The sequence below is a fragment of the Cucurbita maxima genome, unplaced genomic scaffold (genome assembly GCF_002738345.1).
Source record: "Cucurbita maxima cultivar Rimu unplaced genomic scaffold, Cmax_1.0 Cma_Scf00016, whole genome shotgun sequence".
In the NCBI taxonomy this organism is placed as follows: domain Eukaryota; kingdom Viridiplantae; phylum Streptophyta; class Magnoliopsida; order Cucurbitales; family Cucurbitaceae; genus Cucurbita; species Cucurbita maxima.
This window is the reverse complement of record NW_019272032.1, coordinates 3,850,889-3,877,927: the sequence shown is the minus strand read 5'-3', so window position 1 is coordinate 3,877,927 and position 27,039 is coordinate 3,850,889. Positions and strand designations below refer to the sequence as shown.

Here is a 27,039-nt window from a genome sequence, read left to right as displayed (position 1 = left end):
ATTAATTATGAGCCATTTAAAGTGATTGGTTGAATAAAACTATCTTGTTATAACAATTAAATTTAAGGATTTAAAAAAAATTAAAAAATTAAAAATTCGATCTTAAAAAACATATATATATATATATATATATATATATATATATTTACAAAAAAAGTAAGAGAGGAAATTGCGAGACCACACTAATTTAATCCTTATCTACTTTAACCACACCTTCAAATAAGATGGGCACGTTGAAACTTACCAACTAAATATCAGAAAATAATTGGCTACTAGTTTGAATTTATTTATATTATCGAGTAATATTAAACAATTTAATAATTATATATATATATATTACAAATTTTATCACCTAACTTTGATGTATGCGGAGTTTGTTAGCTAATGTCGTGGTTTGGTTATATTTAAATTTGAGAAATATATATATATATATATATATATATAATTTGACACAAATATTTTGTTAGAATATATGTTAAGCAACACGATTCTCACAATGGTATGATATTGTCCATTTTGAACATAAACTATCATAATTTTACTTTAGGCTTCTCAAAAGGCTTTAAACAAATGGAGATAGTATTATTTTATTAAACTCATGACTATTCCATAAATTATAGACGGACTTTCATTCTAACATATATTTTTTAACATTCTAATTTTTTTTTTAATTTAATTTTTTTATTATTATTATTTCTTTACGTTGGTATGAGGCCTTTCTCGAAAAACCCAAAGCAAATCCATGAGAGATTATGTTCAAGGTGGACAATAACATACCATTGTGAAGAATTGTGATTTTTAACATATATACTTTAGAAATTTATTAAGTCCACGTGACAATAAATTTTAATAAGAAAAATAAATTTGCTGCAAATTTGGATGAAATTAAAAGCGTAAGTATGATAGTTCTTAGTTACTACATTTAGATATTCTATGCGTCGTCAACCTCACGGTTTTAAAACGTGTTTCTTAAGAAGAGATTTCCACCCATATAAGAATGTTTCGTTTTTGTCTCTAACCGATGTGGGATCTCACAATTCATACTCTTCGAGAGTCTAGCATACTCACTGGTACATCGCGCTCGATATCTAAGTTTGATACCATTTATAATAAATTGGTGTAATCGGAGGTAAAGGAATCTAAACATCAAATCAGAACATTAAATTGGTATGAAAGAAGATTAAAAAAATCAAAGCAAGATTGCGGAAAAAGACAGATTTGTTTCCAAGTAAAGGGGAAGGAGGGCATAGAATTTATGAACTTTAGTGTTTTGGTGTAATGTTTTGTTTAGGGGTTTTGGAGTCATTAGGATGTTATGTCAAAACCATAGCATTGTGGATGCAACCAACACTGTGTTGTTTTTTCAATTCTCCTTTTACGTCCATGGTTTGCCAGCCCACGGATTCTTCTCTTGTGGTTCTCAATATTTTAAACAACCTACTTTAATATCTAAACTTTTAATTATCATATTTATTTTTTTAAATATATTTTTTATTTTAACGTCCAATAAAAATTTAATATTACTAATGCCAAATGCCAATGTTTTAACCCTTGAGATAAGTTCGAGTTGATTTACTTACTATTCTTTTACTCGTTTTTTTATTTTTTATCACTATAAAATTTCGAAATATAAAAAACTTTAATATAGTTATTATTTACATTAAAAACTCACGAAATCTTCAATTTTACTTCAAAATTATGCTATTAGAAAGAGGAGGGTGGTTGACGTTGGCCTTCAGGTGAACAAAATGGGAAATATCTGTCCATGTGGCACCGTGTGGAATTTTTTAAAGCTCTATGATAAAAAAGAAAAAAGAAAAAACATTAATTAGGGTCATTACTATTAAATGTTCTATTCAAGCAATTATAAAATAAAAATATTAAATAAATAAATAATTGTGAGAATAACGAGTGTCCACCGTGATTATGTTGAAAACTTTATCTGATATTTAATCGTGTGATTCAAATTTCAATATGAATTAGAAAAATGATTTGAAATGAAATGACATACTTATATTATATGATTTGAGAGCAAAAAAAAGTTAAATATAGTACGTATCGATTCGATTGAAAATTTAAAATGTTAGTGATTAAAATGGAGTTATGTTATAGCCAATGTTTAATAGTTGACATGATAAGCATAAAATAAAAAAAGTTGTACATTTAACACGAATTCATATGTATCAGTAAAAGTGTTATTAATAAAATTACTTGAGAAATCTCACTTCGGTTAGAGAGGGGAACAAAGTATTTCGTATAAGGATATGAAAAATTTTCTCTAGTAGACAGGTTTTTAAAATCGTAAGGCTGACAACGACACGTAGCAGGTCAAAACGGATAATATATGCTAGTAATAAGTTTTGACTGTTACAAATGGTATAAAAGTCAAACACCAAGTAGCGTGCCAACGAGAAGTTAAGTACCTAAGGAGACAAATTATGAAATCTCACGTCGGTTAAAAAGAGAAATAAAACACTCTTTGTAAAGCGAATAATATCAACTACTACATTACTTCAGATCCTAATACTCTGAATGGTGGAGTAACTAACTAGCTGGGCATGCAAAATATTTTCCATTCAAATCTAGCATATTATGATGTTATGAACAATAATTGGAATATGATACTAGGGTACATGAAGGCTTGATTTTATTGGTCCATCGTGGCGACTTGGTAAAGTAGCCGGCCACAAGGGAGGAAATGGGGCCAAGAAAAGATCACAGGCAGGTAACCATATCTTTGCCAACAGCGCTGGGTGACAAATCACTTCACCTTACTCGTCAAAACTAGTCTAATACAAAAAACACACAAGCTTTTCAACGCACCAAACTCAACTTTTTTGTCACATGTTTGCTCTTTGTAGATTTTTCAATGAGTCGTTTAAAAAGTTTGGATAGATTCATTTTTTAAAAAATAAAAAATAAAAAATTTGAATGATACCTCAAATAAAAAATCGAAAGTACATAAATTTATTTTATAATTTAACCCAAACATATTTATAGTAAGAAGGTGGAGAGAGTGGGATCAGGGAGGATTGAAGGCGTTGATTTGGGGAGTAAGAGTGGAGATTCCTTGCTTTGGAAGCTCTTCCACAAGAATCTCTGCAGAAGGAGGTTTAAGCCCCAATGGAAGAGGTGACCATGGTTTCCTCTTTGCCTCATTTACAATCTCGTCAATCAACTCCTCATTCTACAAAAAGGAAAAAAACTATAATTAATTATTATTATTATTATTATTATTATTTGCAAATGCTAAAATAAAGTTTTGAAGCCTTTTTATTTACTGGTTGAAGATCAAATGAAATTTGAGGCGTGCCATAGCCCTTATTTGCTGTATAAACGTTGTGTGATGCTGAAATTTGCTGCAATATGGCAAAAAAAAAAAATAATAATAATAATAAATAAATAAATAACACAGCCATAATTACCAAATAAAAAGGTTAATTTCAGTTTAACTCTTGCAAAAAATAAATAAAAATACACTTTCACCTGAGGATATGAAAAATATGGAGCACGAGAAGGCAGCATCACAGGGCAACCCCATGCATCAGCTTGCATCTGAAACAAATCAGTTTGAACAACTATTATCACAAACGACATTTTTCAAAATTTTTAATTATTTTACCATTTTGTTTGTTCTCAAGGACCAGTAGCTTCAACAAGTTAGTGACATCAAGATTTTGGTTTTTTTTTTTTAAAAAAAAAAAATTACATGAGTTTTGAGAATCAAGAAAAGTAGAATTTTCGAAAAAATCACTCTGTTTCTTGTTTCTTTGTACCTAACGCGTATCGTGAACAATGAATTTTTCAAAGAAACATGTTACTATTTTTCTAATGCAGTGACGTACAAGGTTTTTAATTTGGATGGTTGTGGATGGAATCTCGCCATTTCACTGAAATCTAAGAATGGAAAACGTTACCCCAGCATAAGAGTTCCATGGCTGAGTTCCTGGTTGCGGCCAATGGCGATAATCAGGCGGACCCCGCATGTTGACATTAGCTGGATGGCCATTGGTCTGCGTCCATGTTCGATAGACGGTAGACATGGATATTCCACAGTAAGGATAAGAAGGGTAAGCCATGATTGGTGGGGAGTGATTGGTTTGCATTGAATATCTTGTTAGATTTTCTTCTCTCTGCATCACATGTTTCCTTTGCATCCTGTACTTCTGCGTAAACGACATAAAGAGCATTAGAAGAACATGTTAGACATTAAACTTGTTTAATGTACTTATAGATACATGAGTTTGTAGGATATATGAACAAGTGCATGAAACAAGTTTAATATCTAAGGGAACAAAAAGCCTAGGTGGCAAACCTGGAGATGACTTGCAACGTTGTGCCTTGTCAAACCTTCAACTTTCATCAGCTCAAGTATTTTGGAAGGAATTGCACGATCTATGCCTAACTGTTCGACTGCCCGAATAAACTTTCTATGTAGCTCTGGGCTCCAGTCCACCTAATGGACAATAGAAGTCGCATTTGAAAACATATATTTATAGACATGATAACGTTCCAAGATTTGAACGAGTTTTATAATCTAGATATATGACCTTAGAGAAATACAGATACAAGGCACTTCTCAAAAGTTTTCGTTTTTGTATAAGATAATCAAATTACCTTTGTTTTCCTCGCTTTGGAACTAGCTGAAGGGTTTACATCAGATCCTTGGATTGAGTGCTCAGCGGCTGAAGGACCACTTTTGACGCCAGATTTATTCTGCAAGGGAAGATAAAGGTCGCTTTCTGCGTTTAAGCCAACAACAAAGTTCCTGTCTCCTTCGAGCATTACCTCGCCAGATAATCGAGGTTGGCCCTCCTGAAGGGTGTCTTCACAAACCAAATCATGTGAAGCAGTTTCGACGAAGTTAGACCGCACATCTTTGTCACTGCAATCTGTTTCCATTGGACGGTTCATTTGATTTTCACTTTCCCAGCAACCTTGCAACGATGATCCCTGGTTCAGTTGATATATAACACTTCCTTCTGGTTGCTCTTGCTCCCATACAACGTCTTGAATCCAAGAAAGAACTTCCGTATCTTCCAGAACTCCAGTATTGTCTTCACTCTCTAATTGGAGCTGCATCAAGGATGCTGCGGAGTCTACTTCAGGCTTCGGTGTACTGGAAAATGCCTTCTCAAAACATTGCTGGTCAATATTTTGTCTTTATATTCGATGTTTTCTTAGCGATGCGAAGTTTTCCAGAACTGAAAAATACCTTGTGAAGGACATGCTGCCAGATATTCCTCAATTTGTCCTCAGAGAGTGGTTTCAGCAAAAACTCAACTGCACCAAGCAAAACAAAAATTGTAAATCTAGATCCATAGATAGTTATAATCTGAGCATCAAATTCTGCTGGAAACAAAATAAAAACTATAGATACTAGCTTTGTTTAGAGACCGGTATCTCAAACCAACAAGAAAAGTGGAAACCAATACCAGTTATTGCAAAACATACATGGTTACCGGTCCCTAAGGAACCCTTGAAAGGAACTAAAAGTCCAGTTTTAGCATTACCAAAAAGGTCGGTTAAAGAGAAATTAGATTGGAGTTCTTACTGCAATGCACTTCATCATGGTACTTAGGCAATAGACATCTGAAATCACTGTGCCATAGAACAACATAATCTCAGAGTCAGGTCACGAACCGTAAAGTTTGTTGGAGGAAGCTTTCAAAAATATCCAACAATATGCTATTCAAAACCGTCTTTTTTCTTTTGAGAAGAAACCAGTTTTGGTTGTTAACTTACTTATGATTGGCAAGTCCTTGGAACTTCCAAGCAATTTAAAACTCTCATCATAATTTCCTTTGCACATCTGAATCAGAGATGGATCCAAAAATTTAAAAAGATAAATGTTACTATAAGAACATTGAGGAGCTACAATTTAAAAGTGATCAGAGAACTGAAGCAGAATTTAACAAAGTTATATCGCTACTGATTAGTCCAATCATCACGAGAACTGGATATTATCAAGCAAGCAAACTTAAGGAGTCAGGTTTATGGCGTACATGCATAGTTCCTTTCTGAAAGTGATTAGCCATACCTCCAGAATTGCAACATGGAAGTTTTCCGATGTGTTCAAAATTGTTGACAAAGTTTCCTTCTCATCACTACAGTAACAGACTGCAATATGCCAAGTGAAACTTCTCAACACAGAAGTGAAATCTCTATATCATAGAAAAGAAACTAGAAAGAAAACTTCTTAAAGGAACAGAGAGACGTGGAAATGGCATCATAATAGAAAAAACTCAGATCTTCAACAAATTAATATTTGGAAACACACATTTTCCGGAAGAAACCATGAAACTCTAAAGTCTTCCTAGAAAGTAAAAATAAGTGCATTTTCGATCGGTTCGTAACTCCAACTCACCCACAATACATGTAATTAGCATTAAAGAGATATAAACAGAATACAAATATATTTTAATATTGAAGAAGATAGCAAAGCAACAGTGCCTTATAAGAACGAACGAGGATTTCTAACAAAAATACATCTTAAATGAAAAAAAAGGGGAGTTCGAAAATTCCTCACCAACATACTCCATTTCCTCAAGTTTTGATGTTATCTCGGCTGCGGAATGGCCGTCCCGATCAAGGAGAAGAACTCTCAGACCCTTAGGAAAGTCTTTCCATTCTTGTAAATCGTCGGCAGTGCAAACCATAGCTCGCTCGGCTTGTTTCTTAGGTCACTGCTAAAAATCTCATACATCTTCATATCATCTTCATTTGAAATGGAAATTTCAACATATTTACAACAAACAACGAACAGAAAATCGAAATTTCACAAATGTGCAAGAGTGAGACGTTTTGGAGAAAACGATAAAACATTAGAGAAGGCGCTTTGGAGATTACCTCAATCATGCTTTCGCCTCGTCCTCTGGCCGAATCGTAGCTTCTGCATCTACATAAATACAAAATAAAAATCAGAAAAAGAAACGGAAAGAGAGAACATCGAAAGAGACCGGAAGTGTGAGAGAGTACGGATCCTTACGAGTGCGGACCATGCATTCATGGCAATCCAGAAACATGTCGAATATCTGTTCGGCTCAAAGATTGGAAGAATTCAAAGAAAAGTCAAATGGAAGAGGAAAGCTTACAGAGGAAAATGAAGGAATTAGCAACGTCGACAAACACTCTCCGTCGACGTAAATTATTTTCATGGGGACTCTCTTCTCTTTTCCTAAGAGACTACAGTGGTTTCCCCGTATTTCGGCGGGAGATAATCTTACCTTTTTTCGACGGTAAAATTCTTGCAATAAATGTATTATAATATTCGTATTAATTCAATTTAAAATTTAAAAATATTGATGGTTAATATTGAAACATGTCGTTCGCTTAACCAATCAACCCTCCAAAATGTGGTGATGATTAAAGTACGTGCACTCTTGAACTTGAGTGAATAAAAAAGTTTGCTGACAGAGGTTGGCTTTTAACAAATGTTTTTATTCATCTCATTTCTATGATTCCCTTTGGTTTTAAATGTACGTTTTACAGATAAATATTGTGATTTCTATTTTATTTATGAGCTCCCTTTTCTTAACATAAGAAGGAAATCATGTATAATTTGGCACGTAGCTTCATTTAAATGAAATAAATATTAATAAATAATATCAATGGCGTTAATTCACCTCTATCTACAAATTTATTAGTTTCAATGATGTATAAACTAGTCTATATGCAATTTAAATTATGTAAAACAATCGTCCTTTAACATAAAAATAGTTATTTTAAATACTTTGGAGACTTAATCCAAACAAACCGAGCATATATATGACTCACTTGTGGCCATCTACTTTACACACTCGCTTTGACATTATATATGTATATATTTCTAGTATAAGAATTAAAATATTAAATATAAGAATCAAACCTCATAAATAGATTATAAAAAAAAAATGTATTAAAATTAATTAAATTTTTAGGTCGGTTAATTTTGACTCCTAAAAAAGTCATGGATTTATTAAGATATGTGTATATTTTATGTGGTGTAAAATCACACTCATATTACCATATGAATACACAAAATCAAAATTACACTATTTTGTTAAAATAAAAATAAAAATACAAATAATTATTTTTTAAAGTTAAGACTAAAAAATAGACCTTTTAAGTAAAAAAAATAAAATAAAATAAAACAAATTTAAAATTTAATAACCAAATAAAATAGATTTAAAAATTCAAGAAAAGGCTTCACACTTTCCTCCAACACCTTCCCTTAATCGAGGCTAGATTCGAGAATCTATTGACACGACTAGCATGGTTCTGATACAATGTTAGACGCCACAATGGTATAATATTGTCCATTTTAAGCACAAGCTCTCATGACTTTACTTTGGACTTCCTAAAAAAATCTCATATTAATGGAGAGAATATTCCTTAATTATAAACCCATAGAAATAAACGGAAAAAAAAAAAAAAAAACCCGAGCTTTCCTAGGAAAACAATTAAGAAAAATATTAATCCATAAAGAAGTTTTTAATAACAGATCTTGAAGTGGACACTATGGGCTTCTCCAGGTGGGAAGGGGCAAGCAAGATAGTGCTATCGAAAGAGAAGTAAAAGGGAATAATATTACAGTACCTCATACCCCTACAGGCCCCAGTTGTCGCAATAGAACCAGCTTAACAACTACTTCACACAACAATAAAACATAATAATTATACACTCAAATCTTGTACCTCTTGTTTTCATTCTTTCTATTAACCAGCTAAGCTACAATATCCTCATGGACGAGCGCCATGTCACGAAACTACTGCCTTCGGCTCTGCACATTAGTTTAGTCATTTTTCAAAACTAAATGAATGGAAGAAAGTCGACATAGCATGAGAATGGAGAAAAAAACCAGATTCTGTAACTCGATCAAGCTTATATATGACTCACCGTTCTCCATTTTGGAGTATATTACGTCAGAATTTACTCCCATCGCCATTCTGGCACTGGATTTGCTAGCCAGTCTCTTTGCCTTTGAAGAGCTTAAAGAGCCTTCTACTGTTCAACAAGAACAAGGATATCAGAATTTACTTGTAATGGAGATGACAATCAACGCCAAAAGAATCGTTTTGCTCGCTCTGTCTTATAACAATTCATGTTCGAGTCCCCAAGCTTTTAGTGCTTCTAAACTTAAAAAGATGGGTTTAAATGCAAGTCCTCGATTCATCTGCGTTCCAAAAGTTCCTTATATTCTATTATATCTCTCCACTTTTCAAATTTAAAATTAACGCTTTAAATGTGTCTGCATAAATATCAACCAAATAGAATTTTGCACAAATCATCCCAACTTAAAAATTAACCATGTTTATAGTGTTGTAATATACGTATTTTCCTTTTTAGAATATTAAATCACATGTGAGGTTGGGAATTCAAACCCACAACCAAATGAGGAAGTAGGAAAGTTAGGTGCATGTTGGCATAATATATGAGTTCTGTCTATGGACGAGTTCCTTATCCAGTCATCACGATTTTATTTATAGATGAGGTTATCTCATTCAATATCAGGAATTAGAAATGAAAAGAAAAAATATTTTTATACCTTGCCATTCCCATACTTCTTTTCCATCTCCCTTGACCAGTCTCGGGTACCGATCTATTCGTGAATCTTCCTGAACCAACTCTTCTACCTACATAAAATAAAGTAATGGTAAAATTATAAATTTAATCCCTCAACTTTCATGTTTGGGTCAAACATGTTCTTTAACTTTTTCAAATTCTTGAATTTTAAATTTTGTGTTTACAAATTCTTGAAATTTAAATGTATTAATGAATCCCAAAACTTTCAAATTTGTGTTCAATAAGTCCTTAAACTTTCAATTTTGTGACTAATAGATCCTTAATATTTTTTAAAATTTACAAACTTATTAAATACAATTAAAATTTTAATGTCAGACACAAAATTCAATTCTATATCTAATAATTTGTTAATTTTTTAATATATCAGAGACCTTTTATACATAAAATTTGAACTCAATACCTAGCAAATATCTTTTTAAAAAGCTGAGACCAAAACACAAATATGAAAGTGTTTTTTCAGGAAGCAAACAATTTCATTAATGTAGGAAACAGGTAGGATAATTACAAATAAACATGAAAGGTAAAAGAACTAAACTTGTAATTTAACTTAAACTAATTCTCAAACTTTATTCATTAAGTAGATGAACGATCTCATTCATTCAACTTGTGTATGGCCAAAAGTTAACAAGGGAAAGCATCAAGAAGAACATCAAATGAAGTGATTATAAATTGGAATGCGGAGAGGACAAACAGATTATGTGATCTCTTTAATCTTTGTTGATGGAAAAAATTAGGATTTCAGATTGGTTTCCAAATTTTAGCCATGGCTATATCCAAAAAGAATTATTCATCTATCAAAATCCATCTCGCATATGAATCGAGAAAACATTTTTCTATGTACATTTCAATGAATTTGAACGACCTAAGTATTTTAGCAAACTCTATTGCCAAATATTCAGAACTACATCCACCACTCGGATTGTAACTTCAGTTAACGTTAAAAAGCCATGTGACAAAAAACAAAATGATGAAATAATTTACGCCCTGATTGCTCCTAAGAACAAAGAAAAATTGATCTTCCCTCACCTAGATGTAAGATATATTGATTCTAAATGAAATAAGAAAAAATGAGAGTCAAGAAGGGACGTGATACCTTTCTCCATAATAAAGGATCCTTCCTCTCTCGTGGCAAAAGAAGATGGTCACGTAACCTAGAAGCAACTACCCATGATTCACATTGTCCACTGTTCCTCGTTGACATCAAAGCATTTTCCTCGAGTATTTCGCAAACCTGTAATGAAGACCAAGAGATTAGCATTAGAGTGAAAAAAATCTACCGGAGTTGGCAAAACGTCTTGGGGGAAGGGTCTATCTTATTACGACACGAACTGTATGTGGGTCACACTTCAATTTATCTTGACAGTAGAAGATAAAAAAATTTTAGTCAATAAATATAAAAAAAGTTTGGGAATTCAAATACTCAATGTGATAAACTTCTAAAACAATCCTAGTTTGGGAGATCGACAACTTGAAAATTCTGTACTTATGATTGCAAACTAGAGAATGGCATAAAACTTCATATCTCAACGAAGTCTCAACTCTAGAGGAAAGAAACTGAAATTGTTTCAGGAGGGTCAATCGCAAAGCACCACATGGAAAAGAATTAATAAGCATGCATGCTACAATTATTTTATATTCTGAAATTCATCAGTTGGAAGATCTTTTATTTGCTATCTATGTAGTGAATTAACAATGTTAATCAGACTACGCATGCTGAGAGGACAAAATTTTAGCTTCAAATAGGAACCAACATAACAACGAAGCAAATCGCGCAAAGAAAAATGACTACTTGAAAAATATAATTGAAAAAGCCATAGCTTATACCTGGTTGTACAGATCTTCAGCTCTATTAGTTAGATATTGTCTCCGGCAAAGTTTCCATAGTAACCGTGTGCATCCCACGAGCTGTACATCTCAATATCATCAACTAGCTTCAACATATTGCAACTAAAACCTAATCAGTTCAAAGCTCCCTTGTAGAGTAGAATACCAGTAAGGAAACTGGCAAAACAAGAAAAGCATGCTGCAAAACCCAGTGACGAATACGGCAAGTCAAAGGCTTGTAACTTTCAGCTAGGTGATCTGGGCATTTCAATTCCTTGATACTACACAACGAGGAGGATGCAAATAAATTCTATCAGCACATATTTTAATCAAATGATACATTGTTTCCACTAAGGTTCTGACTTTATACAAAAAGTTGAATGGCATACCCAAGAGCATTTTTCCGTGCCTGGAATAACCCACCAATAGTTTCCAATGCCTTACTCTTTGCATACATAATAGTGGTGTTGTCAGAGTCGTTTTCCACCAGCGCTTTACCATCGAGATCATCCCATATAGCATCCTCTTGAACCTGATAATGAATTGAAATCAAAACTCCGTGTGCTGACAACAAAAATACTAGGTCCTTCCACATTAAACGTGCAGCTAAATTTGAACCATTAAACTTAACACTACATAAGACAGAAACAAAAATAGAGGCGCCACAATAAAAAGGAGCAAGGCTAGAGTGTTATTGAAGAGGGAAATAAATATAAAACTGAAATTTTATAGGGACACCAAGATAACAAACCCAAACTATCCCAATTCCATCGCATAAAAACTTGGCATTTGCTTCACAGAGGTGAAATTCTAGCCATTCTGACTGCAACAATAGGATAAAGAAGTGTGAAATTATGACCAATAAGAAAAAGAAGAGAGAAAATTACAGTTACCAGGGAAAAAAACATCACACATACAAGTTTCTTAACTGCTTTATTGATTACTCCATCTTCTATACATAACCTTCCATGCTCTCTATAACCATGAAGGCATTCCAACGTACCTTCATGGCATTCTCCATGACTTGGACAAGGCTCACAAGCATCTGAAATTAGTTATATATATTTTTTGGTTAGAAGTATGAACTATCAGGACAAAACCAAACTAATCACCATCGACAGATTACTTCATATGAAATCACTTATACTGGCTTTACGTTCAACTTGGAAGTCATAAATAAAATAAACAGAAAGTTAGAAGAAGCAAATGTTAGGGTAAAGCTAAAAGGCCTGCAAGTTTTAACAGAAAAAAAAGTTGATGCAATATGAACAAAGAATAAAACAGAACAAATTTTAATCTATCGACTCTAAACAATATAATGGATGACAAGTTGATCTCAAGTCAAACATTCTGCAGACGACTAACTACTGACTTAATCAAGGAGCGTTCTCTTTGCAATCGCTAACCACTGGCTTAATCAGGTTTATCAAAGGGCTCTACGTCGAATGCTGATCTTGTCTCTCGCATCAGTGGAGATGGTGACTTTATTTTAGTATGTTCGCTTTCCGATGATAGAGGATATGATATTATGGTTCCACAAGTTTGCACGAGAGCATGACAGAAAGTACCAGTTAATGGCGCCAGTATGCATAAGACAACCATTTCAAGTGACCGGAATTTATTGTTGGCAAACGAAAGAACAAAAACTAAATGCAGCGTGCAAAAATGAGCTAAAATGTGCACCAAAATTGTGAAGACACAAATCATTACTTCAGAAAGAACAAACATACGCTAGAAATCATCATTCAAAAAATTCATTTTCAAATTCCTCAACTTCGAGTTTTTAAACACCAAACACAGGAAAGATTGAACAATGCTACGACTTACCAGAAAGCAAATCAAAAGAATCGGCGTCGGAGTCGCAGAAAGGCCTCGGGCGGCGAGTTTCAAGTCTAGATACAAAGAAGTTACAACTCACAAAAACCAAGCCGGCGATGAAAAGTACAGTAATTAGCCTAGTAAGATCATCCTTCGAGGGAAAGAAATCACGAGGCGGTCCCTTGATAGAATTCAGCAACACTGCAGAAGATGAACCATAAGAATCGCGTTTAAAAGTGACATCAGAGTTCGGATTATGCTTGTATTTCGTTCGCCTCTTCGGAGTTGAAGACATCGATAAACGTCGTTCTTCGCGGCCTCGCTCAGTCCCCTCTCCAGCTTCGTTCCTTTGCCTCCTTTTTTTTTTTTTATTTTGGAAAATTTGGCTTCGTGAGCGGTACAAAAATTAATTTTCTCAAAATACCCTCCATTTAAGGTGTAGGTTAGGTTATCTTGGTTGTTTTGACAAAAATAACCTTCCACGTCAGTAAACTACTCTTTTTTTCCCCCTTTTTTTTTTTCTTCTCTTCGTAAAAGTGCAAATTTAACTCTCCAGTTTGAAGCATGTTGTCAATTAATTTCCCATTTTCTTATTTTTTAAAATTTAGATTTTTTTTAGGTTTTAATTTTAGGTTAATGGATAATAATTTAGCACAATTCCATTTCAATTTCCCAGGCTTTTCGTCTTCCTCTCCAATTCCATCGTACCCGTTGTATATTCTTCACAGATTCGAGCCCGAATTAGAACTAATGGGAATTCATCATGATTTTAAGAGCCTTCGATTTAGTTCTAGTCGAACTTAATAATTTCATAGCTGTTTAATGTTTTCAGTTAGTTTGAGCCTCCCATGGCGTCGATTCCCCTTTCAACCATGAGAGAAGGCCCATCGGAGGATTTCACCAGCGATAAGCGCATAGATTGGTTTAGGAATTTGCAACTGAAATTGTTTCGAGCGGATAAAGGCTTTGAATGGTCGCGTTGCGCCTGATGTCTTCTACCGAAAACTTAAACTGATTTATATATGTTCTAGCAACTGGTTAGTCCATTTTCGTTCAAGAATTTGTAGGATGTTTATTTTTGGAGGAAAATTGCTCAAACGAACTTAAAATGATCAAGAACCTCCATTAAGACAGTTCGTAGTGCCCAATCTTTGGCGATTCATTCAGAAACAGAGTAAAGAGACGCAAATTCTGTAAACTGATCGATGCCAGAGGCAGAAATGGATCTGCAAACCTTCAAGCATGAAGGTTTTTGACTCCCGAGATCGAAACCTACATGAAGACCACTAGTATTCAAGTTTTGTAATCTATACTCCAAAACTTCAATAATACTTTACCAGCACATCCACACAAAAAAATTCCTAAATCATCGTTGTAAAAACCTATGGTTGCAACAAATTTGAACATGGAACTAAGTTAATGTTTGTTCTTTTGATAATCGATAAGATCAATAGAATGTGTAACAGGGTAAAAGATCTACTGAGATGAACAATAGCTAATTCAAGATTTTCTATTACCTCTTTGATACACCAGTTCAAGATGTTGATCGCTAATAACTCCATTAATATTCCTTCAGATGTCATTCCCAGCCTTCGAATTTCGAAAATCCCTTTTCAATTCCCCAACTCTTTTCATACAAGCTGCCTTCGTCTTCCCTGGTAGAGCAGCTGCAATCTTCTCCCATCTCATTGGCACCTCCTTTGGAAAAGCCTTCAAAGCATTGAGCAACGCAATGTCCTCACTAGAGTTCCAACAGACGGCCTGACCGTCGACGACGCCACCTGCCCGTTCTTCATCCACGTTTTCAATTCTCTTATCCATCGGCTTCCTTTTCTTCAGAAATTGGGCATACGAATCCTCATCGCCTAATTTCTTCTCTTCCATTTCCTTAGCCATCTTGATCACACTCTCCACTTTAAGCCTCCCGCCAAATGCCTCTGCAATTATCTCCCATCGCCTCGGCTTCCCCACAGGATGCTTCGCTAACTGCTTCTTTAAAACCTTTAATTCCCCTTCGTCCCACTCCGCCTCCTCGATCGCAAAATCGACACCGTTGTTGCTACTCCCAAGAGCTCCATTCCTGTTCTCCACTTTTGAAGAGGCCTTTTCGACAACTTCAATTACACCAGCGGCGATTTCCCCGGATCTGCGCGGTTTTGAGCGCTTTTGAACTGGTTTCGTCTTTGAATCGTCCTCCATTTCGGATTCTTCGTCTGGAATTTCGAGAATCGGACCTCGACCGACTCGAATGTCGCCGCCGGTAATGGATATGGGAGCGAATGGGCCGAGTAGAAGCGAGAGAGACATCCAGATAAGAATAGATCTGAATGGTTCGAACTGGACGAACAAAATTGAGAGAATGAGTAAAATGGAAGATAGTACGACGGTGATTGAGCAGAAGAGCTTGCAGGATTGCGGTTCGATATGGAGCTCAGGCGCCGAAGATGGATTGGCGCGACAGTGGAAGAGGAACCTGGGCTTCGCATCTTCATCCAGGAACTCCATTTTCGGCTCAGAGCTGGAGAGCAAAAGGTTTGACCATTACTGTTTTATATAGGTCTGCACTGAGACCAAACGACGTAGTTTCCTTGATAGAGAGTCGAGACTGCGCCATATTGTCCCACATCGGAAAGCGTGCTGGCAGACTGCGCCATATGGTACTATAAAACAAGCCCTCGATGTATGTAGAAATCATACCTTTCTCGGCCTTTTGGCTAAGATCAAGTGTAGTATCTGTTCTTATCAGTTTAATATCTGATACGTGGGCCATCGGCCCACATGATATTAAATTAATTTCTTATGGGGGAAGGCCCATCACAGTAGCTTGCTACTGGGGTTTTCGAGCGTCGCCCACGCGTTGCACTATAGCATGGGCCTGGCGCACCCCTTCAAGCCCAGTTTCAAATGTTGGACTACTTTCCTCTCTTACTGTGTGTGATAGGGAAGGAATCCTGCAACAAGCGTCGATCTAATATACAATTGTATGTGTGGGAACGATTATAATTAAAGGTTAGAAGGTCATCTTAGCGAATTCATTGATAATTCTTATACAAATGTTCCTCAATTTAGCATACGAAGGTTGACATTTCAATGTTGATACAATAAATTTTGCATATGCTCAGAAAGTAATATATTCCAATTATGTATATCAAAAGTTTGAATGAATTGACGATCAACCAAATTACGACAAACATAAAAGCCCTGCGAATTTCAATTAAAAATCCACACAAGCTTAAGCTAAAATAAGAGGCCAATTTGTTAACCAAAAGCATAATATGAACCAACTCAACAAATCATTGTAAAAGCAAATGAAATTTGCAGAATTTCTAAAGATGAATTACAACTTACAAGACAAGCAAAATTCTGTAATCGAGTCCGACAGATAAATTTTCTAATTTTTACACGTCTCCCAAATCCCAAAACCCAAATAATGACTCCACCAATACATCAAATTACTCCATAAAATAACAGCTGTCTACTCTTGCCACCAATTACATTTTACGAATTGCTCAAGCAGGCATTGATAGATATAACCACACCTTGTACCTGAATGTCACAGTTCTAGAAGATTGAGGTGTTGAAAACAAAAGGCAAGAAAGAGCGAGCGATTCCTCATGTCGAGCTTCATTAGCAGGCGCATCCACCGGACTGCGGCTGGGATTGTGCAGCACCACTGCCCGTTGACTTCAGGTTGACATCAACCATGTCTTCTTGCTTTGTCGAAGAGAGAGTTTCCATTCCGGGCAATGCTGCAGCAATTTTTCGGAATAGAGCCTGCATAAATTATAGGGTTGGCAATATGGCCATTAGAAAGACCATAAGCAGATACTAAGAAAATAGCGGCCTTTCTAAAGTTCAATTTAAATCTTTATCAAAGAATGAAGGAATTATAAGTATTTGCTTCAAGTTCCCGAGTATACAGCAGATGAGAAGCATCGATTGGTATTAGATTCATTCTGGAGGTATCCGAGTATGGATACATTTTCATATTGGATTACCTTGATATTGAATCCAGCTTTTGCACTTGTTTCGATAAACATGACATTTAGTTCACGGGCTTTGGCTTCTCCTTCCTCTACGGAGACTTGCCTGTGAATCATGCGTAGGAGAAGATGGTGAAACAATATGCCAAATAAAGACTAAACTTCTTGGGAATGTAAAAGAAAAGGCTTATTAAAATTAAAACCTATTTTCCCTTAGAAAATATAGGAGCAAGAACAACGGTGGACCATAATATCCTGTGCTATATAAACACTGTGTACTTTTTCGCCCCACGCAACACAATATAAACATAAGACCATACGATAGTGATACACGAACACCTCGACATTCCAAAAATATTTATCAGCTCAGATTGCTGACATTAAATTAGGAGCCATTTGGAAGTATTTCTTACAAATTTTAAAAAATAAAAGGAAGAATCGTTCATATTAAATTTTTAAGAATTATTTCCTACTATTGTTACGTTATAATTTCATTCACTTTTATACAGTATTAATTTTCCTAACACTAAACCTAAGTTCGATGTTTAACTTGGTGAAATCCAAAACTTGATTTTGAAAGCTATATTCAGAAATCTTATAGAAAAATGACTGGTCTCAATAACACGCTATTTATTTTTCACAAAAAAAGAAAAGAAAAAGAAAAATGTTGTAGAGTTCTAGACACAACCTTACTTCGGGCACAGATAATTAAAATTTTGTTTGAGTAGGCTCAACACGAAACTTGAGTTGGACAATATTAGAGGAAAGACTCAACATGAACATTTGAGTTGAACAATATAGTGGAAAGATTTGAACATTTAATATGAAATAAAATCCATAGCCAACTATTACCTCTTCTCCACAAGGTCCGTTTTGTTCCCAACAAGCACTATAATAACATCACTGCCCCTCTCAGTGCGCACCTCCTCAATCCATTTTGAAGTGTTTACGAAAGTCTGCCGGCCTAAGTAGCAACAGTGTGAAAACAGTAAAAAAAACAATCCTTTGAGCATATCATGGCACAGAAATTACTCCGCAGCATGTAATCAAGTAACTATATGATTTTAAGAACCTAAAAAGCTCAGATATCAGAACCCAGATCCACCCAGGAGTTTATAAATCATTTCATTTTACCACAACATCAAATGACAAATCCACATGGACAGAATACACATATTCAAGTGGTTTTCTTTGCTTAATTGTTCTCATTTTATAGAAAGCTTCAGAATCCATACTTGCAACATCATAAACGATGACCGCGACAGATGAGTCCCTGATATAGCTTGGTATTAAACTTCTGAATCTTTCCTGTCCAGCAGTGTCCCTGAGAAACAAAGTAATTAAAAAAAAAAAAAAATTAAATGTGCAGCAAAACCCATATTTCTGGGAAAGACAATTAAAGACAGTTGATCGCTACAAGTAAATGGAATTATAAGTATCATAAATACAAGTGCACAGAAGTCAAAAGTAATGCATTAATTTACAAGATGTGCATGCTCATCAGACAAAGGACAAATTTAATTAGGGCAACTGTAACATTATTTTTTATTTGAAGGAAAATGTAGAGATGGCAGAGATCTATTAAATATTGCTTGTTACCTAGCTTCTAGATGAAGTTCCTAAAGAAGCTAATTAGTTCCTTGTCTAGCTGCCCAAAGTCTGTATTTGTTAAATCTTCAAGAGCTTTTCTGTATCTCCTTTCGACCTTGAGTGGAAGTAGATATGAAAGGCACAAAGCCAGGCCTAAGAATATTTCTTAAAAAAATGATAGCTCTCCAATTGGCTATGTTCAGAAAGAAAGAATGATGATAGAAAATATTAGCGAGACAGAGGCTCAAAAAGGAGTCACGAAACTCTAATGGAATGACTCCCCATTTGTTCAGCGAATTGTTTTTGATGGGGATGAGTTTTATAGGAGCTTTTATTTAGACATCGGTTAAGCAGGAGAGAAGCTGCATTGCATCCAATATGGTGGCTGCCCCGCAGAAAATGAGCCTCTCACCTCTACAAAAAGGAGCGGCATACCAGTTCAAATATTTTTTAGAATTTTACTTCAGAAAGGAATTCCAAATGCAGAACTTTCAGGTTTCCACCTCAAGGGGATGTACCTTGGAATTTGTTTTCAAATTTCCAAAGAGAATAGATTTAATCAGGAGAAATAGCTATCTTGGGTTAATCATAATGTTCATGTTGTTGAAATCTATCATTCAGGTCATGGACTCGTGCAAGTAAATCATACAAGTTCTTAATTTATAGGACAAAGAAAGCACGTGCTTAATATACAAGCACAAAATGTGATTTAATGATTATTCTTGTAGAAGAGTAATGACAATTAGCAAAACCGATAGAAAGTAGTCACCTATGTATGAGCAACCGTAAAATATAATGAATCTTACCACAACTGCAGCCGAACAGTGCGATCTTCAAGATACATAGTTTTTGAGAGAAAATCGATACCAATTGTAGCCTGAACAAAGGCATAGACATTAATATATTGAAAGAAGCGAATATGGGGTATGAATTTGAAACTGAAATTTCAAAAGAACTAGTATTCACCAGAAATTACAAAGAAAAAGAAGGGAAAAAAAAACAAAGATTAAGAGACATGGAAGTATCTATCTACAAGGGTGCATTCATACAATCAAGAAGTAATTACTAAACCTCTCTATTCGGTCAAGACTAAAAAAGAATAATCACAAAAAGCTCCAATTGATGCGCTGAAAAGAACAACATCCAAGTAATTTTTTTAAAACAATACTAACGTGCCATAAAAAATAATGAATCTAGTATCTTCATAGTTCTTAACAACTTAAAAACTAATCAGGACAACCTAGATATCCACTGGACATCAATCACTGTTTATCTGCTTCCTCCATACATCCTGCTCTTTATAGAGACAATGACAAAAATGTCCCAAAAGTCCAATCAAAGCACCTTTAACATACATAGAACACATAATTGCACTATCAAGTTAGCAGTTGAATTATTAATAATGCCCACTCAACTCCATGAGAGGACTACACATTTGAAATGCGAGGTCGTATAACAGTGGTTACTTATCGTACAAAGTCAGCCAACATATTCTTCTAACAATCCAACAAAGTATAATCGGGGAAGTAAAGACCAAAAAGCTTTTCAGTCCACAAAAGTTAGCAAGATTCCAGGATAACGATCTAAATTCGATTTAGCTGAAAGAGAAGCATCAAAGAAAATCCGCCCTTCTCCTCATTTCGATTCAATTTTTGCAAGGCGTACTCAGTATTCAAGCACTACAGTACAGACTAAAGCTGCTGACAACAAACAGCTGTAAAATCTGAACATCATTCACCCGGAATCAGCAAGGTGAGAATCACAGACTTAAAAATTTGCTAAATGACTGAATTCTTGACTAAGAACCAATATATTCAAACAAATACACACTGAGCAAAGAAAATGCTGATCGCATATGAATAAAAATCAAAAGGATCTAAAAACTAAAACATCGAGTTCTGATCCTTCTCAATGATACAACCAGAAGCGACAGGACAGAAAGCCAAACACAAACAAAGAAAACTGCAGACAGAAACAAGATAAACCAAAATTAAAGATGAAACCAACAGAATCAGGCATTCAGTAACAGTTTCCGAACCGATCCGACCCCGACGTGTGATACAAACAAGGATCTACACAATTGACGATTCATCCGGGAATTACCTGATACGTATTATCGAATTTGTCGTACATGAAGCGTGTAATGATACTGGTTTTTCCAACAGACTGGTCTCCAAGAAAGACCAGCTTGTACTTCGCCAGAGCTGACGTCGGTGCCATACCCGCAGAGATCTCTGGTTTTCGTTTCCAACAGAGGAATAATTATCGGATTAAGATGGAGATTTCTGAATGAGACGATGAAGCCGAGGCCAGTTGCAATGGAACTCTGGCTTTTGGCTCAGTTTGTCTTTCTTCCTTTGATCTGATTCTGCTTTCAGTTTCGCACTACTCGGTGAGGATCTAAGATATGAGCCAACGGGTCGGTCGGGCTAATCGGTTCGTTCTTACCCGCTCCAATTCCTTATTCAAAACATTCCTGGGTTAAATTTATTAAAAAAAAAAAAAATTGAATTTTGTAATTTGTTTTAAACATAATTCAATTCTTTTAATAATTGAAACAATAGCTTTCACATTTCATAAACAGGAAAATAACTTTAAATTTTTATATATTGTTGAATTTAGTAATAATCTAAATAGGAAAATAAAATAATGTTAAAAGAAATGTGAATTTTATGAAATATTAGGATGTAATGTTTGATCTGATGTGTTTGAATAAATAGTTATATTTATTTATTTATAAATGATGAATTCTTTTATTTAGATTAATATATATTTACATTTTTATTCTCGTCATCTAAATGTATAACATAATATTAAAAAAATGAATATATTTCAATTATTACTTACCAAGAAATACTTTATAAAATATCTAAATTGTCGTTTTATAATTTTGTATTTAATAAAATTTTCAATTTTTTAATATATTTTAGATTAAAAACGTTAGACAAAAAAATTTAAAAATTTAAAATTTAAAATCTCATTAAACATAAATTAAAAATTTTAGTGACTCATTAATTATGAGACATAAATATCAACCTGAACATAACTTAATTAATTACGTTTATTTTCAATAAAAATGTAAAAAAAAGTGAGATGTTCGAAATGTTTTATTTTCCGTTATTGTTTTGAACTACAAATTATTAGATTAAAATATTATTTGAATTTTATAAATTAAAATGAAATAATTTAATAGAGAATTTAGAGATCAAATTTATAATTAAACTTTATAAACTTTTTAATCCACTCCTACCCAAGCTATAACTTAAAATATCAAAATCGTTCTCAAACTTGGATATAAACACGCAAATTTCGTACTCATTCAGCAAACACCAAAAATCACATTACTCTGCAACAAAACACTAACAAACATTCAACAAAAACATAATATCAAACACCAAAATACTTAAAGAAAACTTCATATTAGTTCTTGAAAATTAAAAAACGGAGGCTATCACTGACACAAACTGATAAAAGCCAGAGAAATCGCAGTCAACTGAAAGAACCCACCGTTCTTCTCTGTCAAAGGAGAAACTTCCCCATCCTTCTCATTATACCCATTTTCACAAGTCAAAGGTGCATCCATGGCGGCACTCACCTCTGTATTCGCAGTTTCATAATCCCCCATTTTGACAGCAACCAAACCCAATTTCAAATCCGAAACAGCCTCAGAATAAACCTCCAAACAGCTCTCCAAACAACTCGACGAATACTTCCCCCATTTCCCACCGCCCTTTAAGAGCCCCGTAATCTCCGACCCAATTGCCGTCGCATTGGCCTTCGATTGCTCGATCGAAATCAGGACTAAATCCTTGAACGTTGCATCTTTTGAACTGGGGTTGGCTCGTAGGCTCTTAACACAGAGCTTGTAATCAACGTATGGGTCTCTTTTTGCAGCTAGTTTGCAGGAGCGTTGAACAATGTCCAAAGAGAAACCAAATTGGAAGAGGGTTAGAAGAGAAAAAAGCACTAGAATCGATGCTGGGAAATGGGTTTTCATTTTGGTGTTTGAAGGATGAAGGGAAGAACACGAATGGCTTTATAATGTTGAGTGCTCTGGCTCTGTGTTTGGGTTTCATGGGCAGCACGTTTAGAAGAGAAGCGAGTTCGGCACGTAATTTATGTATGAATACGAATATGTTGAGTCCCTTTAACTTGGGGAAACAAATGGAATGGCCTTTTTGAGTATCTACTTTTGATAGGACGGAGAACACTGAGTTGTGACAGCACGTTAATTACTGAATTCTCCATTTCTAAGTTTTAAAACTATTTATTTTGGTCTTGCTTCAAATAATATCTCAAATTGAGTATGAGTCACCTTATTACATTAATATAATATTAACTAAAATATAAACACCCAAATTTCCGCTATGTATCGTTGTATCAAATACTATATATTATATAGTTTTCGATCGATCATAACTCCAAATAAATATTAGATAATAGTGTAATAACTTGATATTCTAGACTTAAATTATTATAGTAGTGTCACTACTAACCTGATTTAGACTTAGTAGAATTACTATATATATGTCTTAATTTTTTGGACTTAGACTATCCAGATAAAATATGCATATACATACAAAGTTAGATATCACAAATCAACAGAATGATTTTAGTTTCAAAGCAGGTCACTCGTTCATGGCCTGTCATCCTTTCACGTGCCTTTATTTTGACTTTCCTCCCTTTGATTTGTTCCGTGTCCCATTTCCCTCCTTAAAAGTTACCGTACAAATTACAACTAACTAATTAAAATTACTATATTTAAACTAAAATTTAATTTTGTATTTAATAATATAATATATATGTATATTTTTTTAAAAAAAATTTATTTATCTTAGAAGTACAAATAATTGATTCAAATGTAGTTGTAATTATTAATAATAAACAACAAGTAATACAAATTAATTAAGTATTAATTGTAATAATTATTTTATACATAAATATTTTTTATTATTTTATTAACAAATTATTATAATAGTATATAAGTATATCTCGCTTAACGATTCATTTCACCATATACAACACCTAATTTTTGAAATATAATCCTTGTAAAATAATTAAAAGTTTATATAATTTTATTAAAATAATAATTATTAACTTTTATAACAAAATAAACTTAAAATCTAAAATTTAAATTTAAATTTAATTAGTTAAATTATTTTAATAATACTTAATAAAAATAAAATAACACTTTCTATGCAACGTCAAACACAATTATTTGATTCTTACGCATTTTTTTAAAACATTTTTATTTTAATATTATAAATGAAAATTTTTTCTTCGATATGAAATAGAGAGTTATACAAAGAAAATCATCTTCATTCTTCAAAAAATTATGGTGCTGATTTTATATATTTTTTAATTACAAAATTATAGATATTTATATATATATATATATATATATATATATATATATATATATATTTTTTATATTAAAATCAATAATTTTTTTTTTTATATTAAAATCAAACATTTATTAATCGGTTCTATACAATGAACCCTTGAAATTGACTTAATATAATCAACTAATTTCATGCTAAGGCATACCTTCTATATATTTTAATAAAACTTTGTTTTTGTTTTTGAAGATGTAAATATAAGGAAGTTTAATTTAGGGATGCATACCACGAATTTGGTCTAATCTCAAATACGCAGATTACCCTTATGTGAAAGATTCAATGCCCTTTATTTTCAAGGTTTTTAAGATATTATCTTAAATGGTAACAAAATAATTTAGTGTTATATATATAATTAGAAGTGTTGATAATTATTTGATAATGTTACTTCATTAATAATTATATATTTATTGTCTTTATTCTTGTTGTATTATATTATACTTTTCAATATAAAAAAAAAAAAAAAAAAGATTACTGTACATTAATAATACGCCATCATAATCTCACATTTGTAAGTTAGCCTAGGGAGGAGATTTAATCGAAATAATAAGTTAATAAATTATAATAATTTTGTAGGTTTTAAATAAAATATATTAAATTGAAAAAATTTATAAATCTGTAAACATAATTACAACACCGCGGATCAAACACGACGAAATGAAGGAAAGCAATTTATTATTCCTAAAAAAAAAAGTAACAAAATTAAATTTTGTAAAGATATTATAAAACTAACCTCCGAAATAAGATCGGCCCAACTATACTTGCAAAGATGCCGTAGGGATGGGACTGAAGTGTTGGCTTGCATCAAACGGATGATTGCTGTAGACCATTTCGAGCGTTTTGACTCTTGATGAGGTAAGTAGCTGGATTTTCTTCTCTCTCTCTCTTTTTTTCTTTCTCAGGTTGCTGAATTGTTTATAGTTTCAGTGGTTGCGAGCTGCAAGTGATTTACCTCATGGCTTCTGTTTTTGTTCTTTTACACAATTTCGCAATCTAGTTTTGTCATTTTTCCTGTTAGGAATCGCTTTCGTTAAGAACAATGAGCTGAATTAGAATATGGTGTTGAAGCCATGGTGTCTAGCAAAAGCTTTCTCTTAGAGACACGGCTTTGTCAAGCACTACAGGTTTCAATTTTCGTACTAGAAATTGGTATCGTTGAGAGTAATGAGCTGAATTAGAATGCAGCTCTGAAGCCATGATGCGTATCTGACACTGGCCTTTTCAAACATTGGTTTCATCGAAGTCTTTAATTTTTCTGCTAGAAAATCGCTCTCACTAAGAGTAATGAGCTGAATTAGAATGTAACTTTGAAGCCATGGCGCGTTGCGTGAGTTTTCTCTCAGGCACCGGCTTCATCAAGCTCAGGTTTCATGACAGATTTTAATTTGTCTGCTAGAAAATCACTTTCATTAAGAGTAATGAGCTGTATTAGAGTGCAACTTTGAAGCCATGGCGCGTAGCATGAGTTTTCTCTGAGTAGTAATCTGAATTAGAATGCTACTTTGGGGCCACGAGGCTTGGTTAACTTTTTCTTTCAAGGGCATGTCTGTTACTGAATAGGATTCAGAATTAAACCTATCAGGCTGTTCACATATCATCAAAAAATAAGAAACCGATCCCATTTGTGCCGGTTCGATGCATTCATGAAAACTGTTTCCGAATGTCCAAATAAGCGTGCACATGAGATTCTTATATTTCTTGTTGGCTATTGGTCATGTTTTCCTTTAGAAACCAATTATTTACCTCTTTGCATTCTACTGGAAAGTTATACTCTTTGGACTTTATGCCATAGCTATTTTGTTGATTGTCATGTGATATTGATATTACAGTTTCCTGGTGCACCAGAAGAACTGAATACTCGGCAGTGATGTGTTCTTCCCTGTTGCACCGGCACATCAGATGGTATATTCTTTTGGGATGTCTATACATGTCAGCCCTCTCCCTTAATTCATCCGAGTATGAAAGTGGAAATGATTTTTCAAACTATTGGCGGGATGAATTTCGGCTAGTAACAGGAAATGCCACTCAGAACATTAGTCCAATACTTTTTTCCTCTTCGAATCATTTTGTATCATGTGAGGATCTGGGTGGTGTTGGGTCATTTAACACAACCTGCCTGTTAAACACAAACTTGTCTTTAGATTCTGATTTCTACATATCTGGAAAGGGGAACCTAGAGATACTTCCACACGTTCTGATTTTCTGCCCCATAGAAGGTTGTACGATTACTCTCAACATGTCTGGCAATATCAAAGTCAGTAAGCACGCAGCTATTATTGCTGGCTCCGTGGTTTTTTCTGCAGCTAATCTGACGCTGGAATACAATTCATACATAAATACAACTGCCCTTGGTGGAGCACCTCCTTCTCAAACAAGTGGCACACCGGTTGGTTACGATGGATCTGGTGGAGGTCATGGTGGCCGAGGGGCCTCCTGTTTGAAAAGTAATCAGACAAGCAACTGGGGTGGTGATGTCTATGCTTGGTCTACATTGTTTGATCCTTGGAGCTACGGGAGTAAGGGTGGTGGGATATCAGAGGAAAAGCCATATGGAGGGCTTGGTGGAGGACGTGTGAAACTTCTCGTAGTGGATGTATTGTATTTACATGGTTCTATCCTTGCAGAAGGGGGAGACGGAGGATCAAGAGGTGGAGGTGGATCTGGTGGAAGTATCTTTGTGCATGCAGTAAAGTTGTGAGTACAATTCGTGCTTATGGATTGGTCTAGACTTTTCAAGTGATTTCTCTTAAAGTTATGATGCATACCTTTTCGCTAATATAATTTAAGTTCGATCGCTGAGATTTTTTTTTTTTTTTTTTTTTTTTTTTTTTTTTTTTTTTTTTTTTTTTTTTTTTTTTTTTTTT

At 34.0% G+C, this 27,039-nt stretch overlaps 6 protein-coding genes and 1 non-coding gene across 10 annotated transcripts in view; 2 read left to right on the top strand and 5 right to left on the bottom strand.

Moving 5' to 3' along the window:
* Positions 1–2,630: 2,630 nt before the first annotated feature.
* On the bottom strand, positions 2,631–6,674 carry LOC111491507 (two-component response regulator-like APRR2). The gene is made up of 12 exons (XM_023140447.1): positions 6,530–6,674; positions 6,041–6,120; positions 5,746–5,812; positions 5,556–5,601; positions 5,216–5,294; positions 4,789–5,130; positions 4,618–4,716; positions 4,316–4,456; positions 3,918–4,166; positions 3,487–3,555; positions 3,282–3,359; positions 2,631–3,187 (listed from the first exon to the last, which is right to left on the bottom strand). Exons 1-12 carry the CDS (start codon positions 6,657–6,659, stop codon positions 3,023–3,025), a joined length of 1,545 nt encoding a protein of 514 aa, XP_022996215.1. The 5' UTR covers positions 6,660–6,674; the 3' UTR covers positions 2,631–3,022.
* Positions 6,675–8,539: 1,865 nt separating this feature from the next.
* On the bottom strand, positions 8,540–13,612 carry LOC111491297. 4 transcript variants are annotated; one of them, XR_002719694.1, is made up of 11 exons: positions 13,216–13,611; positions 12,300–12,433; positions 12,140–12,211; positions 11,778–11,920; positions 11,555–11,669; positions 11,389–11,469; positions 10,658–10,795; positions 9,527–9,614; positions 8,878–8,985; positions 8,676–8,761; positions 8,540–8,628 (listed from the first exon to the last, which is right to left on the bottom strand). XR_002719694.1 is itself a non-coding variant. In XM_023140149.1 (10 exons), exons 1-10 carry the CDS (start codon positions 13,499–13,501, stop codon positions 8,739–8,741), a joined length of 1,185 nt encoding a protein of 394 aa, XP_022995917.1. In that variant the 5' UTR covers positions 13,502–13,612; the 3' UTR covers positions 8,540–8,738. The 4 variants fall into 4 exon arrangements, 3 of the variants coding, with proteins under 3 accessions (XP_022995917.1, XP_022995916.1, XP_022995918.1); XM_023140149.1 differs by having other exon boundaries at positions 8,540–8,761; positions 8,878–8,982; positions 13,216–13,612; XM_023140148.1 differs by having other exon boundaries at positions 8,540–8,761.
* Positions 13,613–14,221: 609 nt separating this feature from the next.
* Positions 14,222–15,799, bottom strand: LOC111491300 (dnaJ homolog subfamily C member 2-like). The gene is made up of 2 exons (XM_023140151.1): positions 14,724–15,799; positions 14,222–14,478 (listed from the first exon to the last, which is right to left on the bottom strand). Exon 1 carries the CDS (start codon positions 15,709–15,711, stop codon positions 14,779–14,781), a length of 933 nt encoding a protein of 310 aa, XP_022995919.1. The 5' UTR covers positions 15,712–15,799; the 3' UTR covers positions 14,222–14,478; positions 14,724–14,778.
* Positions 15,800–15,899: 100 nt separating this feature from the next.
* Positions 15,900–16,095, top strand: LOC111491669. The gene has a single exon (XR_002719735.1). It is a non-coding gene; the product is annotated as a U2 spliceosomal RNA (small nuclear RNA).
* A 404-nt stretch (positions 16,096–16,499) lies between these two features.
* LOC111491433 (ras-related protein RABH1b) lies at positions 16,500–21,174 on the bottom strand. The gene is made up of 6 exons (XM_023140347.1): positions 20,883–21,174; positions 19,586–19,656; positions 18,425–18,513; positions 18,042–18,153; positions 17,205–17,295; positions 16,500–16,980 (listed from the first exon to the last, which is right to left on the bottom strand). The coding sequence occupies exons 1-6, from the start codon at positions 20,997–20,999 to the stop codon at positions 16,834–16,836; spliced, it is 627 nt and encodes a 208-aa protein (XP_022996115.1). The 5' UTR covers positions 21,000–21,174; the 3' UTR covers positions 16,500–16,833.
* Positions 21,175–22,054: 880 nt separating this feature from the next.
* LOC111491280 (putative invertase inhibitor) lies at positions 22,055–22,837 on the bottom strand. The gene has a single exon (XM_023140119.1). The coding sequence runs from the start codon at positions 22,774–22,776 to the stop codon at positions 22,231–22,233; it is 546 nt and encodes a 181-aa protein (XP_022995887.1). The 5' UTR covers positions 22,777–22,837; the 3' UTR covers positions 22,055–22,230.
* A 2,055-nt stretch (positions 22,838–24,892) lies between these two features.
* LOC111491138 overlaps positions 24,893–27,039 on the top strand; it is a 14,053-nt gene continuing 11,906 nt past the window's right edge. Inside the window, exons 1-2 of the mRNA XM_023139906.1 lie at positions 24,893–25,030; positions 26,005–26,869. Of these exons, the coding sequence (XP_022995674.1) occupies positions 26,043–26,869 (827 nt within the window). The 5' untranslated portion in view covers positions 24,893–25,030; positions 26,005–26,042. The remainder of the gene's footprint in view (positions 25,031–26,004; positions 26,870–27,039) is intronic.

Bases quoted from the DNA above. Each gene is read 5' to 3' on its own strand.
- LOC111491507 (XM_023140447.1), bottom strand. From the start codon at position 6,659: ATGGTTTGCACTGCCGACGATTTACAAGAATGGAAAGACTTTCCTAAG. The intron at 3,556-3,917 runs GTAACGTTTTCC...GATTTGTTTCAG, and splicing joins CATGGAACTCTTATGCTGGG to ATGCAAGCTGATGCATGGGG. The intron at 3,360-3,486 runs GTGAAAGTGTAT...GCCATATTGCAG, and splicing joins CATATTTTTCATATCCTCAG to CAAATTTCAGCATCACACAA.
- LOC111491297 (XM_023140148.1), bottom strand. From the start codon at position 13,501: ATGTCTTCAACTCCGAAGAGGCGAACGAAATACAAGCATAATCCGAAC. The intron at 12,434-13,215 runs GTAAGTCGTAGC...AACTAATTTCAG, and splicing joins TTCTTTTGATTTGCTTTCTG to ATGCTTGTGAGCCTTGTCCA. The intron at 11,670-11,777 runs GTATGCCATTCA...CTCGTTGTGTAG, and splicing joins GCACGGAAAAATGCTCTTGG to TATCAAGGAATTGAAATGCC.
- LOC111491300 (XM_023140151.1), bottom strand. From the start codon at position 15,711: ATGGAGTTCCTGGATGAAGATGCGAAGCCCAGGTTCCTCTTCCACTGT.
- LOC111491433 (XM_023140347.1), bottom strand. From the start codon at position 20,999: ATGGCACCGACGTCAGCTCTGGCGAAGTACAAGCTGGTCTTTCTTGGA. The intron at 17,296-18,041 runs GTAATAGTTGGC...CATGATTCACAG, and splicing joins ACGGACCTTGTGGAGAAGAG to GCAAGTCTCCGTAGAGGAAG. The intron at 16,981-17,204 runs GTAATCCAATAT...TAATTTATGCAG, and splicing joins AAGCTGGATTCAATATCAAG to GCTCTATTCCGAAAAATTGC.
- LOC111491280 (XM_023140119.1), bottom strand. From the start codon at position 22,776: ATGAAAACCCATTTCCCAGCATCGATTCTAGTGCTTTTTTCTCTTCTA.